The 27144-nt window shown below is 41.5% G+C and overlaps 2 protein-coding genes across 4 annotated transcripts in view; both read right to left on the bottom strand.

Moving 5' to 3' along the window:
• The window catches only part of myh11a (myosin, heavy chain 11a, smooth muscle), a 28301-nt gene extending 9470 nt beyond the window's left edge, over nucleotides 1–18831 (bottom strand). Inside the window, exons 1-17 of one of the 3 annotated variants that reach the window (XM_029434185.1) lie at nucleotides 18694–18831; nucleotides 14874–15238; nucleotides 14355–14511; nucleotides 10093–10120; nucleotides 6424–6523; nucleotides 4266–4358; nucleotides 4091–4154; nucleotides 3489–3587; nucleotides 3189–3332; nucleotides 3006–3101; nucleotides 2722–2840; nucleotides 2429–2581; nucleotides 2134–2307; nucleotides 1835–2008; nucleotides 1552–1666; nucleotides 573–766; nucleotides 4–125 (exon numbers count right to left, since the gene is read on the bottom strand). In XM_029434185.1, coding sequence (XP_029290045.1) covers nucleotides 4–125; nucleotides 573–766; nucleotides 1552–1666; nucleotides 1835–2008; nucleotides 2134–2307; nucleotides 2429–2581; nucleotides 2722–2840; nucleotides 3006–3101; nucleotides 3189–3332; nucleotides 3489–3587; nucleotides 4091–4154; nucleotides 4266–4358; nucleotides 6424–6523; nucleotides 10093–10120; nucleotides 14355–14511; nucleotides 14874–15215 — 2174 coding nt within the window. In that variant the 5' untranslated portion in view covers nucleotides 15216–15238; nucleotides 18694–18831. Of the gene's footprint in view, nucleotides 1–3; nucleotides 126–572; nucleotides 767–1551; nucleotides 1667–1834; nucleotides 2009–2133; nucleotides 2308–2428; nucleotides 2582–2721; nucleotides 2841–3005; nucleotides 3102–3188; nucleotides 3333–3488; nucleotides 3588–4090; nucleotides 4155–4265; nucleotides 4359–6423; nucleotides 6524–10092; nucleotides 10121–14354; nucleotides 14512–14873; nucleotides 15248–18693 lie in introns of those variants that run through there. The other 2 variants (XM_029434194.1, XM_029434177.1) reach the window with 2 other exon arrangements.
• A 5543-nt stretch (nucleotides 18832–24374) lies between these two features.
• cep20 (centrosomal protein 20) lies at nucleotides 24375–27140 on the bottom strand. The gene is made up of 4 exons (XM_029435854.1): nucleotides 27006–27140; nucleotides 26106–26303; nucleotides 25619–25703; nucleotides 24375–24861 (listed from the first exon to the last, which is right to left on the bottom strand). The coding sequence occupies exons 1-4, from the start codon at nucleotides 27091–27093 to the stop codon at nucleotides 24732–24734; spliced, it is 501 nt and encodes a 166-aa protein (XP_029291714.1). The 5' UTR covers nucleotides 27094–27140; the 3' UTR covers nucleotides 24375–24731.
• Nucleotides 27141–27144: the final 4 nt, after the last annotated feature.

Genomic DNA, 27144 nt, shown 5'->3' with positions numbered 1-27144 from the left:
CACCGCTGGCGATACTCCTGGAAGAGAATTCTGTTGGGGAATCCTTGTCTGCAGATTCTGATCCCCTCCAACACGCCGTTACACCTCAGCTGCTCCAGGACCAGGAACGCATCCAGTTTCCCGGCCTGAGGAGAACGGGATTTTAGTCTTATTACATTGGGTTTTCACTCAATACTGAATGGCAGCTACATTATGTTGATATTTGTTATGTTGTATAATTTACGTAACGGCTTCAGGGATATACACTTTAGAAAATAAACACAGATACCAGTTTGATTATGTCATAAGGCAACAGAAGAAAGTGCTGGATTTTCTTTTATTTCTTTCCAAACATACATCCATATCTGAACTGGTTACCCTTCAGGGTACAGGGAGCCAGAAATGACACCGTGGACAGATCACCAGTCTGACACAGTGAGCAACACATTAAGACAGGGGACCGCTCGCTCCTCTTAAACTATATGACTGGGCAAACATTTATCACCAAGATACAGACTTTTCCTCGCTGTGTAAAATAAGCTGCATGTTTTGCCACAGGTTACTAGTGTTGATGACATTGCACTTTTCTGTACCTTCTTCTCGTGGTTGGGGATGATGCATCTGACGAAGTTGGGCTGGGTGTTGTGCAGCGTGGTCATGAGTTTGGCCAGAGACTCCTTGTAGAGCTGTCCCACCGTGCGGAACATTCCCTTCTTGGTCTTTGAGCCACTCGGCATGGAGCTGTCGGACATCTTGGCTATTGTGTCAAGACCCACCACTCTGTCCGCTGAAACAAACAACACATCATTATGTTATTGGTTCAAGTGTGCTGGATCTAATGTCTACAAGTGTCTTGCAAATGTTTCCAATGAATCTGATGGCACAATGTTTGTAGGAGAATACAGATGAGAATAAGTGCAGTGTTTGTCCGGCCTCTAGTCCATTCATTTCAATGTCTGCGAAACTTATGTTTGGTATGTTTGTAGCAAAGAGGATAATTGTCAAGGAATGAAACGTTACCAGCGCTCCTTGTTTCTCCAGATGGTTTAGCGAACTCGTCTCTGGGTACATCTTGAGAGGCTTTAATGCAGCTTAAATATTTTCATATAAAATGTGCGTGTCCCTGGGGCCCAAGTCTCTACGGCGGGATGCCCAGTTTTTGTCTTTTCTATTTTTCTTTTCATTTTGAATGTGGGCTGTGTATGATTTGTTTGTAGATGGCACTTTTTTAGTTTGTGTGATGAAAATTAAATATGATGATAATAATAATAATAATAATTAAAGAAAAATTAAAAGAGGAACTGTGGGAGGGTGGCGGCATGCATTGCTGTCTAACTCCAAATTAGATGTATATGTACACATGAACACCGACTGTAATGTTTGCCTGCTATAGTAGTGTATTTCACTATTTAGTACTGCAGTGTTAATTATCTAAAAATTTGAATGTATCAGTATCATTGCAGTGAAATCTTTAATTTATTAATTTAGCATGGCAACATGTTTTCTATGCAAGTCGACAGTTTTAATTGATTGGCTATGTTTGGCTGAAACCAGCAGAGCCAGACGTCTTACCATCTTTCCAGAGGTCTTGCACAAACTGGCTGGAGGAGTTGTTGAGCAGCGATGTGACGTTGTCATTCAGAGGGTCCATGTTCTTCGTCAGCCAGGCTGTGGCGTTGTAGTCCACCTACAAACAAAAACATCGTTATTTGAGCTTCACTGAACCTCATTTTTTACATGTCAGCAATTATCACAGTAATATTGTTCCCAAATTACAACTCAGCATGACAGTATGAGAAATGTTTGCCCTCTACAGGGGGCTTTTATTATATTATACACATCCCCTCGTACTCACCCTCCCAGCATAATGGAAAAGAGAAAACTCTGTCTTGTCTTTGAGCTGTTTAGGTTTGGCGAATTTCACATGGTTCCCTTGTGTGTTCATGAGCTTCTCCACAAAGGAGATATCTGTGGCTTTCGGGAACCAGCACTCTTCATCCAGCAGGGCCAGGACGCCTGGGGGATTGTTCTGATGAAGAATATGCAGGGATTACTAGGCTTGACCAAAATTTAAACTAAGACGCATAATATCTCTCAAAATGATCTGCTCTAGGCAGTAGAAGGTACTTGTCTTAACATATCAAGGCCACTCACCGGCCTCTCGATGAGCTCAATGCAGGGCTGCAGGTCCAGGCCGAAATCGATGAAGTTCCACTCGATGCCCTCCCTCTGGTACTCCTCCTGCTCCAGGATGAACATGGTGTGGTTGAAGAGCTGCTGCAGCTTCTCATTGGTGTAGTTGATGCACAGCTGCTCAAAGGAGTTGTCCTATAACAACCAAAAAAACAGAACTGAGGATACATATAATACAAGGGAATGTTTGTGTGTCTTGTGTCTTTAATAAGCAACACAACAGCTTGTTATTTCTGACTCATCAACATGTCCATACCTCAAAGATCTCAAAGCCGGCGATGTCGAGGATTCCCAGGAAGGAGGCTCCCTGCCGTTTGGTCTTGTCCAGGGCCTTGTTGACTCGGGCCAGGAGCCAGCGGAATAGCCGCTCAAACACGGCTTTAGCCAGAGCTTCAATAGCAAAGTCGGCCTAACAAATACACACAAAGATAATATCTGATGAGAGATCAGAGTGATGAGGTTGATTTAAACTCATACTATAGGCTTGGGAAGTGTTCATTAAACGCAGTATTTGTTTTACTGTTCTTATGGGTTCACACAGTTTAATACCTGCTCTTTGGTCTGGGCCTTCTGCACCACCTCTCTGCCCACTTTGATTCGCGGGGTGAGGATGGCACGGGTAAAGTCTGTCACATTGATGCCCTGCAGGTGACACACCTTCTGGGCCGCTAGAGACAGAAGAAATATGTAGGTACACTTAACACAAGGATGCTTTTTCTTTTGTTGCACATGTCTTGCTGTAGATGCAAAGAAGTTGAAGTGAATTGTAGTTTAAGAAATTGGTAAAAGTTGATGGCAACAAGTTTTAATAGTGAGAAGTTGTGATGTCTGACCGGTGTTGTCTGGCATAGTGGCCTGCTCCTGGTTTCTCTCTTTCTTAAACTCAATGTTTCCCAGCTGCATGACTGTGGAGCACACCTTCAGGATATCTGAAACACGGGGACATGACAGTTAGCATCAAAGAGAAACAGCTTATCCTACTCTCTCCAACTTAAGTTCAGAGTTATTGCTGATACCGGCTCTATCCTCATCGGTGAGGCCCATGATCTTCATGGCCTCCATGGTCTCTTCATACATCTCATCATCCTGCTGGCCGGGGAGCTGAACGTTACCCGCGCTCAGGAAGCGGTAATTACTGAAGGACTCCAGAAGAAGCTCCTCTGAAAGAATAACACACCACATTAAACTGTTTGTGAATGACAATTAACTTATTGTGAATTTGTCAATTATGATGTACAACATAAGGTCAAGTACACTTCAGCAGGATGTAATATTACTCTTTAGAGAACAGAGGAAAGCAGTAGGTTTTAACTCACCACGCAGTTTGCCCTGGACACCGGCAATCATGTAGTAGAAGATGTGAAAAGCTCTTTCTGTCTTTGCTTGTCTGATACAGCGAGACTTCTCCAGCAGGTCTGAGAGTTTCAGATGTTAAAGAATACATACGAGCACTGAGGAGAGTTTAGCAAATAAGCCTGTGATCAGCCCTCAGGTGAAGATCTGTGTCCAATGCCACATGTGTTGTCTGCTTCCCTCACTGTGACTTCTATTATGCATATAGGAGAACAAAGACGTAATTGAAGAATAATTATGTACAGGTGTCACATGAAATTGACAGCAAACATTTAAAAAATGTGTTACGTATTACAACTTTCAATTATATTATCTACTCTCATATTATATAAAAACAGTCTTTACAAGGGCCGTAGATAATAAAGCATTGTAAGAGTCATTAACTTACGCTGAAGAAAATGTTTAGAAGCAAACTAAAAATCTAATCTTGGATTAGAAGTGATACTAAATCGATAATAAATATAATATATTTCTCTTAAGGCCTTTGAATTTCCCTAACAAATGTGCCTTTTTGTCCTAACAAAAGCTGTTTTCCCAGAGCAAGAAACCCACACAGACAGGATACAAGTCTCAATGTTGGCTCCAACGATGTAGCCGGTCACATCAAAGTTGATACGGATGAATTTACCCTGTGAGAGAGATAAGGAAAGAAGATGTTACAGGATGAAATGCTGTGATAACAAAAAGTGCCCTAAAGAATCACATCAGAACCAAAACTACGTCTACTTCTGAAAACTCACAAATCGGGAGGAGTTGTCGTTTTTGATGGTCTTGGCATTTCCAAAGGCCTCCAGGATGGGATTGGCCTGCAGGAGCTGCTTCTCCAGCTCCCCCTAGTGACAACAGTCGTAAACAGAAACATCGTTATACACTGATTGATTGCTGGAGGTGGAGTGGCACCAGGTGGTGATGGGTGGGGGTGAAGTGGTTCAGGGTGGATATGGGCTGGGGAAGGGTTATCAGAGTATTATCACTGATCAATACATTCCTGACAATTACATCTCAAACTAGCTGTAATATGATAATATATTTCCTTACTAATCTTGTTTGATTTTCTTCAGTATATTAAGTAACAGACATGTAGCCTCCATCAGTTTTGAAAGAAAGTGTTAAAATAAGGAGAAGCAGCCGTTGTTTGTATGGAAACAGAGAGTGAGAAGAGCGACGTCACGTCTGGTCGCACGAGGCATCGCAATAATATTACCATTACAAAACTTTTGATGAATCCTGCCAAAGTATTTCCATTCAATGTGTGCTCAAATCAAAATGATTGTGATTCACAAACAGCCTTCTGGAGTTGAGATTTGCTTCCAGCGTGACTGCAGGGCCGGCAGACTGCTGGACGGAGCGGGAGCTATAAATGAGGCAGACACTCCGCCACTCTGCATCGAGCTAATCCACCTGATCAAAGGGGTTTGTGTCCGACTAGCATCAGTCAGGTGCTGTAGATCTCTACCTTAAACACTCTCGCTTAAAAACACTCCCTTCAGCTACCATGTAAACGAACCAACGGCATGAAGACGAGAGGGGCACGACTTGTGTTAATATTATGATAAAACATTATGACGATTAATGAGGGACATTTTCAGACATTTGCAAATTGTAAGTTTAATTGTAAGTTCTTACTCGGGATGGTACAATTAAAAAACATTAGAGTGATGTTAAACTAATTCAAAGTCCATTTTTTAAATTAAAAGAATTATGTTTAAGGAAAAACAGGAAAGATACAGACCAGCTGAAGAGGAGCAGTTCAGAGTTGGCAGAGTAGAGAAGAGAGTCTTGTTCATTTAAGCCACTGGGGGAAGAAAGGAGAGAAAAGAGAAATAGAGCGCAGCAAAATGGCAAGAAAGTGAAAGAGAGCTGATGGGAAAGATTGTTCTTAAGACACTGTTTAAATAAAATGCTCAAGCAGATAACTAATGAGCAGCTGGAGGAGTCAAAATAGTGCAAGAGAAAAAGCAAGAGCAGAGAAAAGAAAGACCCAATGCTATTTCTGTTTCACCGAGGTCCGTGGGAGCCTCAAAGTCCTACTGGACAGCGTGCTGTCTGGGCCCTGAGGCCCTGAGGGTGAGTGCAGTCAATGGCAAAGGGATGCATCGCTTTGTCCCACAAAAGATTTATACCAACGGCAGAGCGAAACCACAAACCATCAACGTCTAGTCAGGAGCCTGGGACACCATCTTACTTATCCTGACTGAAGTGCTGTTCAAAAACAGCCAACGCCCCATCGCAGGGCAGGTGAGAGGATGAGGAGGAGGGTGTGGGGGAGTCTGTGTTTAATAGATCAGGACAGGACACGGGCATGCTCACACTGTGCTCGTTGATCTGTGAGAGACCCTGTCACTGCTGCGGAGGCTTCAATCTCGTCTCCGCCGGCAGTGAAAAGGTGTTGATTAGAAACAATGGATGACACAAAACTCAAAGTTCAGGAGTGTGAAACACTACACGTCCTTCACTGAACATTCGGGCAGGTTTGAAAAGTGTCTGCGAGTCAGTACTACGACGATGGTCATGCAGTCTAAATCAACTCTTGTTGGGTAAGATACAGAAACGAATGTTAGGGTGAACACCTTCTAACTCAAGGACAGTAAGATTTGGGATCTTGACTCTTGGTGTAAGAAGAATGATTACAAACAATACGAATATTGTTGTTGTAACTCAGTGATACTTTCTTCATGCATGTTTCTAATCTAAGGCACACGCAAACACTACACACAAAAACACACTCCGGGCATTCCCCTTTACTCACGTAGGCAAACTGTGTTCCTGATTGTTGCTATTTGGAGGAAATGGCGATATACAGGATTAAACTGGGCAGTTTCCTACATTATGTTGAAGAGTGAGGGAACTGGCTGACAGATCCTAACTTTGAATACATCTCTTCACACAGATACTTACAGCACTGCTGTCCTTCTTGCCTTTATGTGAGGAGGCCACAACAGCCAGATACTGGATGACCTTCTTGGTGTTCTCCGTCTTCCCAGCACCAGACTCTCCACTAGAGAGGAAAAAGTGAGGAGGGGATTAAAAGATGCCGAGGGGAGATAGTGAAAGGGAATGAGAGAGAACAAGACGATAAGCAGCACTGACATGTACTCCATTCACACTTCAATAACCCGGTTTAATTGAATGAAAAAGGCTGTCTGATGTCTGACTCTAAGCATAATGTTATTGTTCAGTCTGCCTGGCACTACACACAGATCCCCATGCGCCCAGATCCTTTTACCAACTATTGCGTTCATAATACACACTTATTATTTTTTAAAGTGAACCCTCTCCCCTTATCTTAGAGCTTTAGAGGAATAGTTCGAAAGAAGGGGAAAAACAGCAAGACTGGCTTTTTTATTTAAAGAAGATTGAGGGAGGGGGAGGGGTGTGTGACATGCAACAAAGATGGTAAGCACCTTAACCATTTAACCACATGGTTAACCACAGCAGGTTAGGTTTCTTTATACTAAACTAGAAGGATGATCTCATCTCAACTCTCAGCAAGGGAGCAAATAATCTTACATAATGTTCTTTATAATAATAATAATTAATTAATAATTGTCTACTTGTAAGCAGCACAGCACTAATGTGTGATGATGCCTAGTGGTCTCTACTGGTCGCCTTCCAAACAGAACACGGAAGGTTGTGAGTTCATTGTGCCCCTGAGCAAAGCACTTAACCCTGAACCATCCATCCATCCATCCATCCATCCATCCATCTCTCTCTAAGCAAGAACACATTCTTTCCACAAAATGATGCTGGATACTTAGAAAGACAAAGCTGAATGATACCAGAGCCACCAGCCAGCAGTTCAACACACAGACACATTCTCCGAAATGGGTCCTTAAAAGGCATGGGATGCTCCCTGTGTTAGGGCTTGGCAGCCCTGAGAGGATTCTAATTACTCTGTCCTGTTCAGGTTTGGTAAGGACATATGACATCCAGGCTCCTACTGTCGGCAGCTGTTAGTGCAGAATAAATTGTGATGGGAGTTTTCCCTCCAGATGGTCTTTAGAACGGTCTCTTCCTGCACGTCCTGCTTTTCATCAGTACAGCTTTCACTGACCACCATAAGATTATTTGAAAGAATTGAATGGATTTCATCATATTTCATTTTCACATTGCTAATATTCAAACGTGTTAGTATATTTGATCAAGATTTTGTAAAATGTTAACTTTTCCTCTGGTAAACTATTGAGTATGTTAAGACTCTCATGTGCAATCTGTGATGGGATCAATGGAGGCAATATTGTATTTTAAAGGGTTGAGAACAACAGTTGGAGACAACACAAACACTTATCTTCTCAGTCATTCTGAGGAAAGGAAATCCCTACAGTGTAGCTAAATTAAGGGAAGCCCTCTATTAATACATGTGATTCATTCAAGCCTTCAGCAGGGTCAGAAAAGGCTGTGAATCTTCACATCCTGCCACTTAATGGCCACTATGTCTATTCCGTCAGTCCACCCACCCACACACACACACACACACACACACACACACACACACACACACACACACACACACACACACACACACACACACACACACACAATGAATATTAGACCAAGGAAACTTGTGACCCTGCTGAGATGAAATGTCAACATCTCAAGAATGGATTTAGCAGACTCCCAGCTATTTCCCATGACCTGAAATTCACAGTAGCAATAATTTGCTACTGTGTTGAGGAATTTCAGGAATACAATCACTGCTAGAATGAGCCGAATGCACACTGTAGAAACCCTAATGCAATACGGCAGAACAACTCTGGGATGTACTGCCACAAGTTTACATTTTTGCTGACACTCTTTTAGAGAGGTGTCACTTTTGAAGTACGGCGTCTCGAAATTCTTTAGTACTTATTATGTTGTGGTTACAATGAAATCAATACTCTCCCCTACTCTTCATTTCGTCATCATTTCTGGTGACATGACATTATCGACAACTACCTTTGGCTTGACGTCCATGCAGTTCTGATCATCTTGGATTGTCTCTCTGTCTTCACAGAAGCAAGCTAAAACAGGAAATCCTTAAAATTATAGTTACACAAGTCTCCCATGACAAGATATTAACAAATACTAAATACTAAACTTCACGCTTTAAAGATACAAGGCTTACACGATGGATTGCTGTAAAAACAATACTGCCAAAGATCATACAGTGCAATTAAACACACGTGTAAACACACATGCAGGAGGAGCATGTCACATATGACATTCCATGTATCGCACCAGAAACATTTTCCCCATATATGGCTCCTGCTCAGGCTGAGACCAGCTGTAGCTCAAACTGAAATCTTAAAGTGACTGAGTGGACCGGACTAAAGTTCCACAGCGAAGGCAGAGTTTGTATGTACACTTTATTGTATCATATTACTTCCAGTTTATCCCTATAAACTTGTTTTAAATACTGCTTTGTGTAGGTTTCCTCAGGTTGGCATCAAACAGTCATCTTAATGTCCACCAGAACTGTAAACAATTACATTCCCGCACACAGACAAAAAAGCTTGATAGTTGAGGAAATGGCCTGATGAGATCAAAGAACTTGCAGCATCCTGGCATCTGAACATTTAGAGTATAAAAGGCCTTCAGGGGCAAGAGCCCTTCCTTTCATTTCCTTTCGTGGGACCACTGGATGCTGAGCAGCGAAGGTGCTACTGTTCACTGAGAACTAGTCTGGGAAATACTGCAATCTGTATGTCAACCTTTACTGGCTCAGTCAATTAAAAGGACTCAAGAACACATTACACTGTAGGTCCATTTAGGGTGCATCATTTCTACTTATTTGATTCATTGCGTAAAAGCCCTCCAATTCCAAAGTTATCCTTCTGATGACGTAAGTATGCAGTACATTTTTTGTGGAAGTAGACTGAAATAAACAGAACAGCAGCCAGTGGTATGTACAAAATGTGGAAAGTTAGTTTGTAAAGAGAGACCTAAGTGGCACAGAGCCATGATTCATGACCTGGGCACATATAAAGCCTATTAGGCCACTTAAATGGGGAAATTGTTTTCTATGAATTAAAGTAAAGTTCAGGTCAGTCCAAAGATTAAGCTGTTAACACCAGACAAAGACATGTCTCTGGAGGTCCAAAGGATGTCAAAGTTCTCAATAATTAGTTTGATAAGAAATAAACAAACACAATGGAGCCCAAACATTTGCAGAGCCAATCTGATTCTCCCATCAGTACGCAGGGCACACTTCCTGACCGGGGGTCTGAGAGTTGAACGAGACCTCTGGCCTCTGGGACGGATTAGCTCATCCAGTTTTGCCCCATTTGAATGCAACACAATTCGCTGCAACATTATCTAACCAACTAAATCATTCTGCATCCAGCCAGCATCATCTTATACCACAGTTATATTATGAAACATTTCTTGCTGATTGAGGCTGGGTGCTGAGAGACCCGAGTGGTATCTCATTTGTTCAACTCTGTGTTTACACAAGCATCATGTAACTGCTCTTCCACACGTACACACAGATACACACGCAGACTTTCTTCTAGCAATGATGTGACGTCTAGGAAAAAGGTTAAGGAAAGACGACAAAGGTGAGTTTGGAGGCATCAGATTTTTACTTACGTGCAGAGAATGGACTGGTCCTCACGATCTGCAGACACAAAGAAGGTTTATAGTGTTAGACAAGTTTTATGACAAGTCATCATTTAATATACAGTGATCACTTATAAATGATGTGCTAAACCAAAGCAATCTGCAGTAACCAAAGTGAAGAAGTTGACTTTTCTTTCTCCTTCCCATTTGTTTGGCCTGAGGATATGTGTACAGTCATGCACAATAACTAAGTACACTACCGTACATACCACATGTGAAACCATAAGCCTTTCTCCAGGAATAAAGATCAATCTAGTGTTATATTTAAGACACCAGCTGGGATTCGGTTCAAGGCTTAGAGATGGCTGTGTGATTTGCGAAGGCTCCCGTCCCTCGTGCCTAAAGAAACATGTAACTCCCACAAATACTTTGATTTTCAACCATGAAAATCAACTCTGAATGTGCTGAGCAATGAGTCATTATAACTCCTCCAAAAATACTCCTGGGATAATACAGTGAGTCCATGTAAGGCTATTTTGTAACTGTATCCTTCAATACAAACCACTCCTGGGGGAGTACAGGGAGTACCGCTGTGAGAAAAGATAACCAGGCTGTCAGTTCGCGACATGAAACCTCTTAGTAAATGACTCCTGAAAAAGACACAACGCAGAGCATTCCCTATCAATTCCTCATCTTCATAGAGTGAAGAGCATCATTCATTTGCAGAGTCATCTTTTTTATACTGGGATTTATCGCTGTGTGTTACAGTGTGCAGCCGGCACTGAAGTGTAAACCAGCACGGATGCTGTTTCTCCATTTGGACTCGACTTTGGCTGCCGTTCCACTAGTTCCATTCCTCACATACACACATACACACACACACACACACACACACACACACACACACACACACACACACACACACACACACACACACACACAAAATGCAGCCTGTTCACTCTCGCATTTCCTAATTAAGGCAGATGGGAGAGGGAGAGAGAGAGAGAGAGAGAGAGAGAGAGAGAGAGAGAGAGAGAGAGAGAGACAGAGAGAGAGAGAGAGAGAGAGACAGAGAGAGACAGAGAGAGAGAGAGAGGGAGACAGAGAGAGAGAGAGAGAGACAGAGAGAGAGAGAGAGAGAGAGAGAGAGAGAGAGAGAGAGAGAGAGAGAGAGAGAGAGAGAGAGAGAGAGAGAGAGAGAGAGAGAGAGAGAGACAGAGAGACACAGAGAGAGACACAGAGAGAGAGAGAGAGAGAGAGAGAGCGAGAGATGTTTGTGATTTGTGTGACACTGATTTGTTCAGGTGAAGTAAAACCCACAATCTAATTAAAGGGGAGCATCAATGTCTCTGCACCTGTTTGGCAAACTCAAATATTCTGGGTGCAGAGAGGAACAGCACATCAGTCATCTGCTGCAGTGAAACATTTAAGGGGACAGAAAACTCCCTGCGGGAATTTCACAATTTTATCTCTTTGACATCAAAGACTGAGGCACAATTTTGGAAGAATGGGATCAGAGCCCAGATTGCAGCTGGAAGAATGTCTCAAAGCTTAGGAGAGTTATCTGGATGTGATGTAGTTATGCACCACTTCCACTCTAACATGTGAACTGTTCATACTATAGCACTCAGTGTAGACATCCTGCATCATTAGATACTATTTCATGGGAAATCCCACTAATACATCAACAATAACAACTCCCTGCCAGCCACAGTGTTTTCAAATATGGGCTCCAAAGGGGTTCATAGATTTGTAGACTTAGTCTTAAGCTTTTGGTAGTTGAATGAGGACTCTTGTGTGCAAAGGCTTATTGGAAGGATTTACATTAAGACCATCTTAAAGCTTTACAGTTTGTGGATAAAAGTTCTTCTTTATGCTTCAAGACTCAAAAGTAAGCTTGTCTGATAAAAAACAGATTCCAAAGATCAACATTTATTTTGATTAATGATCATATTATGAGACTAGTAAATCCAAACTAATCCTAATTTCTTCTTCAAAACCTCGCAAAATAGTGATTAAGCACACCCGGGTCCTCAGAGCAGGCTTTGAAAAGAAACTTATCTAAAGTTTTAAAACTATGTAAAAATTGATTTTTAACTATTTGAATGTTTCTACCTTTATCTTTTCTTTTGCTGCTGACTTTGTTGTCTTATTTTGTTGAGGGCAATATTTTAAAACTGAATGGGTGGTCCACGATCAATCAATTGTCATTTCATATATCATGAGCCAAAGCAAACGTCTGATTTGTTTAGTCTGAAATAAATGCAGCAAAACAAAACACACTCTTTTTTATGTGAACAGAGTTCTGGGTGGTAACAAGCATGTGATTCTCCCATATTCTGAATATGGTCACCAACTTGCAGCTGTATGGGTTCTTCTGCAGGGATGAGCTGAAGAAGTGTAATCCAAACACCCACACAAACACCAATAAATCCTTCCCCTTCTTGTTTACTTGTGACACTATGTTTACACACAATAGCTGCACCAGTAAATATGATAATGTCCTGGTGGAACCTAAAATCCTCCAATGTAAACATGTAAGTGACAGTTGCATTGGAAAAGTAAGAGAAAGCATTAAGAATGAATCCACATTTAGGATATTTATGATGGCAATGCCAAAAGATTTAAGCAAATTGACCACAAATTTGATGCTATAGTTTCTGTCTACCCACAGATTAGGGCTGGATATTGTTGTTCTTTCTTTCTTCTTTTCACATAATCAGTTATTTATAGGAGCTTCCAGACTCAGATATCATTTCAGCAACAATTAAGGTATCAATTTCCTTAAAATACAGAGACACTCACTTCAAGAGACAATCTGAGAAATGGAACTTGAAGAAACTTCAATGTTTTGGATCAATGATCAGTGTAGAGTGCATATTAATGTGCTTTTCTCAAACTGGGAATGTACATTCGAAAAAGGGTAAACTACTAATGGACACCGCGCTGTCTATATCATGAAGTATATTGATATAGTCTATTGAAAAATCTAATTTATGCTTTTCTTGGGTCAAATCCTCCATATCATCCTGGCTGAATAATTTAGCAGTTATATCAGTTTCTCTCTTTGCAGCAAGAGAGATTGAATTGTGTGTTTTTGGAAGATTTTGGAAAATCCCACTTTCTTTGGAACTCTCTAAACAATTACTTTCTAACTTAACTGTAAATCCTGCCCAAACATCCGGTTTCATTGGGAACTCGTCAAACCAAAGCAGGACTATCTCAAACCCATTTAATGTGAACTTTATACTCTCCTTTCTCATCTCAATCTCTCTGACCAAGAGATTAAAGAAAATACAGTTTTGAGTGAGGAAGGGGAGGCTGAAACAGGAAATGTTTACTGCCCTCCACTCGTCTCTCAATCCAGATGTCAACTCCTCTGAGAACATCCTCACGTCAACATGAAGTCCAGTGGGCACAACCCCCTGGAAGCACAAGAAACAGATTCTATGGGAAACCAGCTGCTCTAAAGTCGTACAACTGCCGGCTTACCCAGGAGCCATTTACTGTAAGCAGTACGCACAACTCTGCCAAGGCCACTATCGTCACCTCTGCAAGACACTGACTCTCAAATAGGCCATAAAATACTCGTTCACATGAGATTATTTTTTCACACTCTGTAACCCACCTACTTTGTAATGACTTTACAGCTGACAGGTGGAGTTAGAAGGTTGATTTCGGACTTTGCATTATAGTAAACACAGTTCTGCTTTCGAAACCACGAGCCTGACAGCGCTGTGGCTTTGTCAACATGACAGAGCTAAATTCTGCCAGCTGCCATCACTCAGACAGAAGTGAGACTTTTGACACACAGCTCACCCACACCAAGCTTTTTAAAGATACCAGCACACACTTCCATTTTACAGAAATCACTTGAAAACAAATGAGGCCAGCAGCTTGTAACTGCACACTGCAACAGCTAACTGGGTGCTTGGTTAAGTGTGAGAGCTTTCATGAGCTACACCAGCTCTTATGCTACTTTGTCATGACCCACTTTCATATCATTGATTCATTTGATTTGATCAGTTTCAGTTGTTGGGCGCTGGAGCCTATAACAGGTAGGTTACCAGCCCATAAAGGAGAAAATAAAGCTGGAAACACACAACTCTGGACAATATTTGTATGCTTCTAGTTCATGTGATTTGCATGTCTATGCATGTGGGAGAAACCTTATATTACAAACAGTGGGATGACAAAACTCCACAAGAGAAATGTCCAGAAATGATGCTCCATCAGAGGGGAAGGAGTGAAGTAGATATCACAAAGAGATGGAAGCAGTGGAAACATCCTACCTTGCATCATGTTTCTGTAGGCATTATCAGCGATGGCGTAGATATGAGGGGGAACTTCATGTCGTTTCTTCCCTTTGTACATGTCGATGATCTTCTCTGAGTAAATGGGCAGCATTTTATAGGGGTTCACCACCACGCAGAACAGGCCGGAGTATGTCTGAGTGAAAAGACCACGAGGAAGATGAGACGAGAGGACTGTTTGTACATGTTTGTGTTCTTATATTTATATCATTAGGAGGATTTAAACAAGTCAGGGACAGAAAGCAATGATAAATATACTGTATACAGTACGATACAAGTGTAGGTACAGTTGGCTGTGCCTCAAGGCTTGTTTAGGGTCAGTATTTGCATAAACATTTATATTTGTATTGGAATTAAGAGTAGAAGATTGGGTTCAAATTAGGTTAAGGAATTAATAAAGTCCTTAATATATAGATACCAATATCTGTGTGTAGTTACATCGTTAGGGTATGAGTGAATGACTGTGGGAGCGTTCATATGTTTTCACTGTATACTTACATAAATAAGGCCAGAGAAGTACCTCTCACGAATGTTGTGCAACACAGAGGCCTCGTTCAGGCAGGTGAGCTCAGCCATGTCCTCCACCTTGCTGAACTTGGGTGGGTTCATCTTCTGGATGTCATCCTTGTTGACCGTCAGCTTCTTGGCACTGTCAGCCAGCTCCACCAGCACCTCGTCTCCATGCTCCTCCTTGATACTGGCCGCCTCGAAGCCATGCCTCTCCGATGGGATCCACACCAGCTTTTTGGCCGACCAGTCAGCCTGAGCCATGGGGCTGTTCAGGAAGTCTCTGTCGACAAAGAGGGCCTTCTCGTCCTCGCTCGGGGCCTTCTTGGACATCTTGGGTTGAGGTGGAGGGCCAACTGTTGGGGGAACCAATCAACTGGATGTCAGAAAAGAGTAAACGATAAAGGAAGCAAAGAGGAAGGGAGGTGGAAAGTAAGGAAGGAAGGAAGGAAGGAACAGAAGCAAGAGGGAACAAAGCAAAGCAGGAAGGCAGGAAATAAAAAAAGATGGGAGGGCAAGAGGCTTCATTCAGAACATTAACATTTTATAGGACATATTCTTATTGCAGTGATGCATAAATTATAATTACAGTATTTTAGAGAAACATTTCACAACTCAAACTTTACAACACAAATAAAATAAATAAAACTTCTGCTGCTAGTATTCTGTTATTGAGGTATGACACAGGGTTAACTAAACACTGCAGTAAGCGATGAGTCTCCTCTCTTGGTATAGGACACACGCTACTAAAGTTAACTCCAGCCTGTGATTGTAACTCACAGAGTTAACATGTTTCATCCATCGGGGAGTTCCAGAGTGCAGTCATTCTCACAGACCTCCACCCCCTCTCGGCCCTACACTTTCACATACGCCACAAGGGAGACGCATAAACAATTCAGCTCCATAATTTGGATAGAAAGATTAAGGCTGGGAAATTAATTTTAATTAACTTAGTAACAAAGACCAGTACATTTTGTAAACAGAAAGATCCCCAGATTGTTAATGCTTACTGGCAGTTACTCAATAATTCAGTCAGTGCTTAATTGACAACATCTATGTTTTCCATGTCTTTCCCCCTCCATCTCTCTCTCTCTCCCTGTCTCTCTGCTAGGAGGCTTCGGTCTCGTGCTGTGATGACCATATATGGGCCCCTTCTCTGGAGCAGGACTCTTTTTTTGCAGACCTAAACAGCAAGGCAAGTGAACTCCCAAACAAAGCCCTTATAGGGAATAGTATGTCTCTTTCTGGCCTCGTCGTTTACTTCAAAATGATAACAGCGAGGCAGAGAGCCTGAGGGGGGCCCGGGGCTTTAACAATCATGCTCCACATGGGCCCCTGGTGGTATTCATTTTTAAATGCAACAGGCAGCCATGTCTATGAGTAATCCCTGCGGTGCACTGTAAAATGCAAAGGTGCAGGGATTGTACCTGAATCTAACCTGGTAGCAAATATTTCACCATGTTCTGCACTATATGTCTGAATGTGCAACTAAACTGGTCCCGTGAAATACTACATTTGAACAATATTATTATCAAATTGGATTTGCCTCTGCACTACTGAGTAGTAGAAAAACTAAGTGGTTCCTGGATTACAGACAATGAGTCACTCGTGTCCAGAGGCTTTTACTTCACCCCCTCTCCATCCCTCTGTACACTGAGACTGGCATACACTTTAATTGAGTGGGAACTATGTAAAAAAGCCACGAGCCTCCTGAGAAAGCCTATAAACTTACCCAAGGGAGCAGCCAAACCAAACCACCCAGAAACTACTGAAAGATATTGCATAAATATTAACTGGAGCCACACGCAGACATTTCCTATTTGTCAAAAACTGCAGAGCCGGCGGATAAGTCCAGTGAGCTGAGCATAGTTCAGAGGAAACAAGGAAGGGAGCAGCTGATGCTTTGATGATCAGCCATTTCTGCAGATAAAAGTAAACAGACCTTTCCTGACGCTCCCCCTGTGATAAAGTATGTGCAGCCAATCAAGGCCCTCCTCCTCAACCCCTTTAACTTTCCTCACTGCTGTGGGTTGATATTTTGTAAAGCCTTTCTCTCTCTCTCTGTTGTGTCAACACAGCTTTGTACTCAGCCAGTGTATCTTGAAGACAGCCTTCTGAAGTGGGGTTGACAAGATAACAGGGTGATACCGACTGACTGTAGAGGATGACAGGCTCCGTTTGTCACCACATCATGGCATCATTTGCCATGACACTAAAACTGCTGTTATAACTTATGTGTTCAGACCACAAGTTACTGAAAAAGATATCAATTTTAACCAACCATAATACTCAAGAGCACCCTTTTTAGCACACACTCTCAATGACCTGCTTCGTTCAGTGCAAACCAACAACTCAAAGCAGTATCATATTTCTGTTAAGATGATCAAATCCTTCACTATCATTAGACATGGGCACTATTCTCAAACACATCACACCATGACTGAGAAGATCTACAATGTGTCCAATAACAATGACTTTATTTTAGAGTCTCTAAATGATAATAAACAAGTGGAAATGTCACCCAGAGACTAAGTGACCTTACTATTTGTGGGTGAAAGAGGTTGACCTGCAGGGCCTGTGAATGATTTTACTCATTTCCTCTCTTGGCTGTTGCACAAATGTTCTTCCTGTCATCATCTTCTTAATAATACATTTGTATGACGATTAGAATTAAAGCATCAAAATAATTCAATCTTAAACAGACTAATGATGACACTTGGTTTGTTCCATTAGAGAAAAGCTCCCCATGCATGCATGTGCCAATGACTGCAGAACTGACCATTTAAATACAATTATAGCAACCAAATAAACTGTAAACACATAACTTCCTTATCTTTCAGCGATGCCTCGATGTTAAAAATGATAAGTCATGGGTTACAGTACAAACATCCCTCATCTTGCTGTTTTGTAACACTGTGGACATTTGTGCCTAGACCAGTTTATCATGTTCTGTTGAGCAATCCGTGTAACGAAGTTATATGAGGGCGGATGCTCTTGTGTCTTTGAAGTTATGAACATTTCATATGTAGACTCACAAAAGTAGGGCAAAAGTGGACATCACCAAACTAGTCATTAATGTAATTATGGAGAGAGCTAACTACAAAACAATCTAACTAAGATTTAACTAGTATTAAATGAAACTAGACTATCAAGATGCGTTCAATAAACTGCCAAAACCCCTACTGGTTTCATTGGTGACGTGTGAAAACTGTCAGTTTTCTCTACAGTGTCTGAATCTTCAGCCACAGCAGTTTCAGATGTTTGACAGACAGGCAGCTTTATACAACCTTATTTGGAAAACAGGAAACTTCATGGTTAGAGTCGAGCCCATGTCTTTACTGAGATATTCAGACATAACTTCCCCTACTGCCGCGTTGTGCACTGAATGAAGCATAATGTTTTACAGTGTGTACAACCAGTTCACTGTCTAATTCATTTGTTTAAATGCAGAAATGTAGTTATGTATGAATAACAAGTATTAATAAACTCAATGCATAATCTACTGAAAACCTGAGCACACGAGGAAACCAAATGGTTCTTCAATAAGTAACTTAACATAAGAGATGCAAACTGGAAACAAAAACAGCTGTCAAACAATACAAGTTAATAAGCTAAAGCTATTACTTTTTAAAATATTACATTTTCTAGCATCATGTTCAATGTTTTCATTTATCAAATTAAGACATACAAGAAAACACCCTCAACAAATTCATCTTACTCAAACGCAGTAAAAGTTAGCAGGGATGTGGTTTGACAAGTGCACGCACCATCACCGCTCATTAAACGACACGCGACAGAAAACGATACTTACATGATGTGAAGAAATGTGTGTTCAGGGAAACTTTGGGTTTGGAAAGTTAGGGTCTGGAGCTGCCGGCGTTGACGAGGTACTCCAAAAACGAACAGACCAAATGACCCTCGTCAAATTCAGAGTCGTACCATTTAAACTGCGAACTGTTGCGCGAGGGTGGAGCTGCACGAGCTGCACCTCCTCCTCCAGCATCGTCCAGCGGCAGGCAGGCAGCATCCACGAGCGGGGCAAGAGGCTGAAGACATGCGCACTGCGGACACCAGGTTGAAACGGAAGGTATGCTGATCAAATGTTTATAGAAATTAAAAAGTCAATATAATTAAGTGGGAAACAATGTACATGATCTCTTCTCACTGCTCTTAGTGGACCGGCACTTGCACAAGGACATTATTATGTTTGTCTGTGTGTTTAAGTGTAACGTATTTGACAATTTATTAAAATGTTATGCTACTTTACACTTCTAACCCAATACATTAATCTGATAACTATAGTTTCTCCTTTCCAGGTTAAGATTTGACTTTCTAAATGTATATTAAATTACATATTTGTATAGATTAAATGAAAAAGCATCAGTAATAACAATTAATAAAACATATTGTATTAATATAACACAGCAGGGTTCACTGTGCTACTTAATGGGAACTTTCAGAAAAGCTGATAATACTTTTGTACTTTAACTCAGTAATAGTAATAGTAATAGTTTCATATGGTGGGAGAAGCACAGATGTTACTAATAACATTAACGATGGGTTCTATTGTGGCAGTGATGACAGAGAAGAATTCAGCCATCGTTAATGTTATTATTTACACCTGTGCGTTTACTACTTTGACATGTCAAAGCGTCCTTTAGGCCTAATGACTATTTTCTCTCATATATGAGATCATGAATTTTTCCCTGTTTAGTTGAAAGTTTTGTAAACCTCATCAAAACATCAATACAGTGTTTTCCGTTTCAGCATCTGTAGTTATTGTTTTGCGTTGCTCAGGATCATACACCTCAAGTAAAAGAAACCACACTAAAAAGGCATCACAATTATATGATGGAGACACAACAACTAACACCAAGTGGCTGCAAGCTCCACTCTCACACCCTGTAGGGTTTATAGATTATGCAATCTGCTCCCACTCCTCATAAGGTAAACTGTCCCCAGTGCAGGAATCCCCTTTACTGTAAACGCTCCAAAGAGATTCCCCATAAACATAATTCAGAATTTACACGATGAACGTGCACATCCCACATGACTTCTATCGTCACGCACATCGCATTCCACTATCACAAACAGCCCTACCCCCCCTCCATCCCTCTGCTGCCGCATCCCTCCTGTTGCAGCTTCTTTCAAATGGAACTTCCTATATAAGGACACCGATCTATTTGCTCTAATAAATCAAGCTGCTGCTTGATAGTCGTGGGGCCTGTTTTGTGCCAGAGACACACAGCACTGTGCTGGTGTGTGTGTGAGAAACCTGATGACAGACCAAAGAAGCAACATGGAGGATCCCTCTGGCCAACATCTAGGAGGCGGGGTGATGTTAACGAAGGAGAAACGAGGGTTGGAAAACTCAGGGAGCGACACAAGGCAGAGGGAGGGATGAAGAACGAGACGAGGAGGAGGAGGAGGAGGAGAGAGGGAGATGAAGCAGCAGATACACTGAACAGAGAGGTTGCAGTATGTGCCATATAAGGACAGTGGGGTCTGTATGGAATCTCGGCAGCTTTCTGTGTTACTTTCAAAGTCTACAGCAGGCAAGCACCCCGAGCCCCAGTGACTAAATATGGTCCAGCAGCAACAGCATTGTTCAAACAAACAAAGTTGTTTCTTCACCTGTAAATAGGCTGTGGGACACACACACACATGGTTTATGGCTCATCAATATATAGTTCACCAAGGCAACAAGGGAATATGGTGTCAGTGTAAGAGGAAGACTACACAGTTTAGAGTTCTCTTGTTGTAGTATGAAAGATGCAATTTGAGTTTCCTGTTTTGATCTGATTAGGAGACACTACAGGGGAAAAGGGTACAAATGTATCTGACAGCCACCACCATGAAACTTCCCCAATTGATTACTTGCATTTAGACAATTCTTGTGTTCAAGTGTTCAGAATGTTCACGTTCAATGTTTATTGAGACGTTCATTTATTGAACATGTGCTAATTTGCATTCATTTCCAGAACAGACATGGGATAAAGACAGATTCAAGATTCTTGTTTTATTTAGTTGACATAACAGAATCAAAGGTTTTTACAGAGGTGATATTGTATCTCTTTTTATCAACAGCCTTAATAAAAAGAAAATGTTTTTAGGAACAAAATGTAATATAAATCAGGCTATGAATGGTTTCTAAACAAACCCCTGTGTAAAAACCTTCAGAATATATTTAGGAAATAAACCGGAACGCTTGCTGTATGTAAGTGTTACTGAGATCTCTGCCTCAGAGTAGAGAAAATAACTAAATGGCCTTTAAAGATTTGTATTGTAAAATCCCATACATTTTGCATGACACTACAGGGGATCGGGGTAACAAGTGTAACTAACAGATTATCTAAGACTAAAACTTCCCCAGTTGATTATTCACATTAAGACACATATTTGTTGTATTACAAGTTGTCTGAACTGTTATGTTTGAGTATGCAAATGAGACATTAACTAATACTAACTTTAATTTAGGAGAAATCTAAAGACGCAATTAAAACAAAGTTAGTAAAATAAACACCTAAATGTATATTTTGAATGTTTCCACTAGTCTAAAAGAAGATGTGTTATGGAAGTAAAATAGCCTCCAATCTCAAAATTCACGAGTGCATGAAAAACTATGTTTTTGCTCGAGGTGTCTCGCCCTAAATGCAGACTGCCAGAGGATTTTTGCACTGCACTAAACTTTGTGTCATTGCTCTCTAATCCCTGCACAAATATCTCAGGATCATTACCCTCTGACCAGTCAGAACTGCGGGAGTATGGGGTGAGGGTGTAACTTTTGAGGGCCATCCAATCCCTGTACGCCCAAAGCGAGAGTTGTGTCCGGATACTCGGCAGTAAGTCGGACTCGTTCCCAGTGAATGTTGGCCTCCGCCAGGGCTGCGCTTTATCACCAATCCTGTTTGTAATTTTCATGGATAGGATATCGAGGCGTAGTCGTGGAGGAGAGGGGTTGCAGTTCGGTGACCTGAGGATCTCATCGCTGCTCTTTGCAGATGATGTGGTCCTGATGGCATCACCGGTCTGTGACCTTCAACAGTCACTGGATCGGTTCGCAGCCGAGTGTGAAGCGATTGGGATGAGGATCAGCACCTCTAAATCTGAGGCCATGGCTCTCAGCAGGAAACCGGTGGATTGCCTACTCCGGTTAGGGAAGGAGCCCTTACCCCAAGTGATGGAGTTCAAGTACCTCGGGGTCTTGTTCGCGAGTGAGGGGACGATGGAGCGAGAGATTGGCCTGGGAACGCCTCAGGATCCCCCAGTCGGAGCTGGAGGATGTGGCCCGGAGAAGGGAAGATTGGGGTTCCTTACTGGAGCTGCTGCCCCCGCGACCCGACCTCGGATAAGCGGTAGACGATGGATGGATGGATGGTCAGAGAAAGACTCACTTGAAGAGCTCAAGTGGAAGTACGGGCGCACTGTGTGCTGACAAAAGTTAGTCTGTCTTTGGTCGGAACATTCATCAAATCAATCATTTGAGCGATCCCTCAGAGCAATGAAAAGGGAAAAGTCCACAGTGACAAGGAGGAGAGGAGGCGCTGGGAGAGAACATGGATAAAAAGTCTGCGTGAAGGATGGTTAATTTAGTAGTTTGTGACTGAATACAAATCTTAGTCTTATCTGTTATAATAAAAGATGCCTGCAAGAAATGACTCACAGCCACAATGACAACAGTTGACAGAGTATAAGTAGAATACATCTACAATAAAAACAAGATGAACTGTAATGCAGATATATCTTGCATACAGTATGTTTAATGTTTTTAATCACCTTCATGTCCATAGAAGGCCATCTATTGGAGAGAACAAACGTTCATGGATATGTTTGACCCTCGTGGAATGCAATTGCTTTCTAATTTGAGCCCAGGGGCAAACATCAGTTCACTCTGCTGCGTTCAATACTATTTATACAGCTGTGTCTTCTACACACAACTCATTTATACAGTGGTGGAGAATTGCTACCTATTATCGGGCAAACTGCCAATCCAACAATCATGTGCCATTGTTAGAACTTCCTCCGCTTATTTAGCCATTTTCAAGAGAACACTAATATCTGGTGCCTATAAACTGGGCGCCTGCTGGGCCTCAGCCTTTAAGGGAAAATAATGTCCCAGATGAGGCTCGCTGTGACTCTATTTTCAACACATCAGGGTTTCTAATGGGGCTAAGAAGCAATACATTAGGACACTGTATAAAGTTAAGAGTACATTACATCTTGTTGCACAAACTAAATGATAACATTTCCTGTTTAGTTTCGCTCCATCAGAGGCAAGTACACTGCACGTCATGACCTCATTCTTTCAATAAGCTTATTCGAGAGCTATGATCTCATCTATCAAATAATCTACAATCGAGAATGAAAGATGCTGATATGGTAGAGGAGACATGATTAGTTAACTTCTAAAACCCTAAAATAATATAGAAATGAATTATTTATTCAGCATCAGTAATCAGGCTGAGAAATAAATGGCTGGCCCCGTAGATAATCAGTTCCAGAAACGCAGGGTTTTAAGTCGTGTGAGATAAGAACTACAAGTTCCCTTAAATGGTGAGAGAGGAAGTGAGATGTGAACAGTATCGGCATGTTGTTGCAGGAGATGTTTGTGTGTCCAGCACGGGGCACGTTTTGTTGGAAAAACAACTGGCCCTATTTCCATGAAACTTGGTGGAAGGGTGTGGCATGGTTCAAGGAAGAACCCATTACATTTTGGAACGGATCCGAATCACGGGGCAGACACATGCACTATTTTTTACCTATGGAACGGCCTTGGTGAAGGTCCGTGCACTCCAAGTGCCCTTCTAGTTGTATACATCATTGTGTGGATGTAGCTTTAATGACCCTATTTTCTTTAATGCACATATAATTGTAGTATTGATATCATAGAGTTCACAAGGACTTCACAGCCCTGGTTCCTAAGAGAGGGGAACAAGCCGGAGAGTAGCTACATAAAGATATCTGGAGGATGCCCCATCCGACTCAGCATAAACATGCGGATTATCAGCTATATGAGACCAAGATAAAACATAATAATCATGCGGCAAGTAGCACTGGGGCATACGTGGGTTTGGTTGCAAAGACTAACACAATGAGTGCCAACATGTTAACACAATTACAGGAAAGCAGCTGAATGTGAATTTAGAAACCTGCCACTTTCAAGTGCAAGTTATTCAGAACCAACTGTACTTGCATATACAGTCCTGATTAAAAGCAATTCACTTTTAAGTTTACAAAAGTTTACAAGAGTTAACTCCACATCTTTGTAATGATGAGCTGACATAATGCAGGTTGCAAAACCATTTAAACACGGTGTTAGAGCGCACTGTTTTCATGCACAATGCCACATGTTAGAACTTATTATATCTATGAGGCATAACAAAGTCTCACTAGTCACCCCTCTGTCAGAGGCAGTCTTCAGCTTGTCTTTGGTGAGGCTGCCCCCATGTGGTAGCCTATAAAATAGCACTTCCACAAATGTTTTTGATTCAATGAAGTGAATAAATATAAAACATTTATTTTTGAACAACTTAAAGACAATATAAAATGATCAAACGTTTGTAAATTAAAATAGAGAAGACGTCAAGGAATGGTATCTGAACTAGCAATATGGATGAATGCAAGCCGTACCACCACGACTGATGCTAACGGTATCGGGAAAACCAGATATTACAATAGATACAATACAATACAAAGGATTTGTGCATTTCTATGAGCAGAATTCATGTAGTCCATGCTGCAATGTCCGCAGATTGCACTATTGAAGATTATGTCACTTATATCCTCCCAAAACATTGTGTGAAGACATCCTTTTAGTCCATGCTGTGCCAGAACTCAGTGCATCTACTTTTAGGCATCAGGTCCAGGTACAGTGTTGCTGGCAGTAGCACCAACAGGCAGAGAGCCCCCCCGCAGAAACACCTTTCCACCGTTATCACTGCTGTTCATGAAGTGGCACAGCAAGCCATAGAGAAGTGGTCTGGAAAGAAAAATGTCAAAGAATTGAACTTGTGATAAACATTTTAGCAAAGACTGAGTGAGAGAAAATGGGTTGACTGATCCTGAGCCAGATTCAAACCCGTTTTGGTTACATTGGTAGACGCTCTATCCAAATGACTCACCAGTCATTATTCTAATTATGTGTTTTTATTTTTCCCCGGAGGGTACACAGAGATAAGTGATAGGAAAGGAAAAAGTGACACCAGCCAGACTACAATCCCTGGTAAGCGAAGCTACCCCCTGCAGAGAAAATGTAGAATTTCACAACACAAGGTAATCATCGTGTTTTCCCAAAGCTTGAAGTATTTCAAGACAGAACTATGAAGACGGTGATGATTCACAGAGCTTATGAATTTATTATCCCATCACTGAACATACCCCCCCAGAGAGTTTAGTAATATTTGAACACAGTGTGTTGGACCGATCATGTGTGGGGTTGCTCCTCAGCCAAGGGAGTGGGCTCACTCACAACTTTTCCTGAGAACACAGCCACGAATAAAGAATGGTACCAAAACATCCTCCGAGAGCAACTTCTCCCAACCCTCCAAGAACAGTTGACTCTTTGCATAAACTTAATGTAATTGTCAATAAACGCCTTGGACACTTGTAGTTGTACTTCAGTATACCAACGTCTGACCAGAAGATCTAAAAACACTGAAGCAGCAAACTTTGTGAAAACCAAAACTTGTGTCACTCTCAAAACCTTTGGCCACGGGTGTACACTGTAATGCACTTACACAGACTTGGAGCTCGTATCCTCTGTGACTTTCAGTTCATTCGCCAGGAACTGTCTGTCCAAGGGAACTTCAGGTTGGCCTGACTCTGAGAAAACAAACACAGCTGAGTTTAGAAGTAAACATAAATCAGAAATACTTTATTGATCCCTTGGGGCAAATTGGGTTATGTCACAGTGCACTTTGCTACAATAGTAACTGGTTAAGTTTGAAAAACATCAGCTGAAATCTTTAACCATACTTTGAGTATAATACTGTAGCTTTTGCATGAAAGCACTTCTCTACTTTAAAAAGTGTTTTTTACTCATTGACCAGCAATAGATGAAACCGGTACACTTTGTAAAGGCATAATGCCCCCCAAAGTAATGTTTTTGACACACAGTGTACCTCAGTAAAACGTGCCACTACATATACATTAAATGTGCATCACTTAGTTCCTCGAAGTTTGTGAAAACACTAATTGTCCTGGGACTTTTTTCTTATCGCCCACCTGCTGTCAGGACCGACGCAGTGTATCTGTACTTGTTGAAGTCCAGGTACTCCCGGATGAGCTCGTTGATGAGCAGGTTTTCGTGAGACAGCGGCGGACGAGGTTCACGCTGGTCATCCAGGGCGCTGAACACCTCTGCCCGGATACGAGCCTTCAGCTGGCCCAGCACACCACGGGACTCCAGTGTTTCCCTCACGGCTAAAATATTCAGGTTATATTGGATTATTAAGAAGTCAGGTATTAGGTGTGTTAACCGATCATCCCATAAATGACTTTGAACTTTCGTTGCGTTAGTATATTCAGTGAAATTGGAGTTTGTCCAAATAGGCGGTCTTTTTTATATTTGCCATACTCCACTCAGTAATTAGCGAATTGAATGTTCCCTTAGTTATTGACAAAGATACAGACCGCTTAAAATATGACTCAATATCGAAACAGAAACATTAGAAACCACTCTTCAAATCGGAATACATGAGATTATTAAAACTGTTTTGATTTTATAAATGTACAACCATTTGTTCCTCCAAACTTCTTCGACCAAACGTAGCCTAACATTAGCTAACATTGCTAGCTGGCTGCTGTTAAGAAGTCGGTGAGCAGTCTGAAATCCATGACAACCTAAATGTATGTGGCACATAGGTTTTATTTATATATGCCGAATTGAAATGTAGAATTTAGCAGAAGATGCAACCTTGGGCAACTTTAAGACGTCAATTTGTTGACAACTAAGGCCTATTAGCTATCAAAATTGTTGGATTCTTTAATGGAGATCCATACACATGAGGGCGTTAATTTAGCTTATCATTTTGACTAACGTTAAATGTTCTGTCGTTTATCTACTCTAGTTTGATTTAAGAATGTAACAAGTAGACAACATCATAAATTATAGTGAGCACTTACCACACTTCAGTTCAGTGATGGTCGCCATTGCAACAAGTGTAAACAAACGACTGTCTGTCTGCAACTTCATACAATAGACTTCTGCCATCTAGTGACAAAGTTGTGTAACTACAACTGTCTGGATGTAATGTTTGGGTTG

Source organism: Cottoperca gobio, chromosome 1 (genome assembly GCF_900634415.1).
Source record: "Cottoperca gobio chromosome 1, fCotGob3.1, whole genome shotgun sequence".
In the NCBI taxonomy this organism is placed as follows: Eukaryota; Metazoa; Chordata; class Actinopteri; order Perciformes; family Bovichtidae; genus Cottoperca; species Cottoperca gobio.
This window is presented reverse-complemented; position numbering and strand designations above follow the sequence as displayed.

Bases quoted from the DNA above. Each gene is read 5' to 3' on its own strand.
- cep20 (XM_029435854.1), bottom strand. From the start codon at position 27,093: ATGGCAGAAGTCTATTGTATGAAGTTGCAGACAGACAGTCGTTTGTTT. The intron at 25,704-26,105 runs GTGGGCGATAAG...TTGTTTTCTCAG, and splicing joins TGCGTCGGTCCTGACAGCAG to AGTCAGGCCAACCTGAAGTT. The intron at 24,862-25,618 runs GTAAGTGCATTA...TTTTCTTTCCAG, and splicing joins GATACGAGCTCCAAGTCTGT to ACCACTTCTCTATGGCTTGC.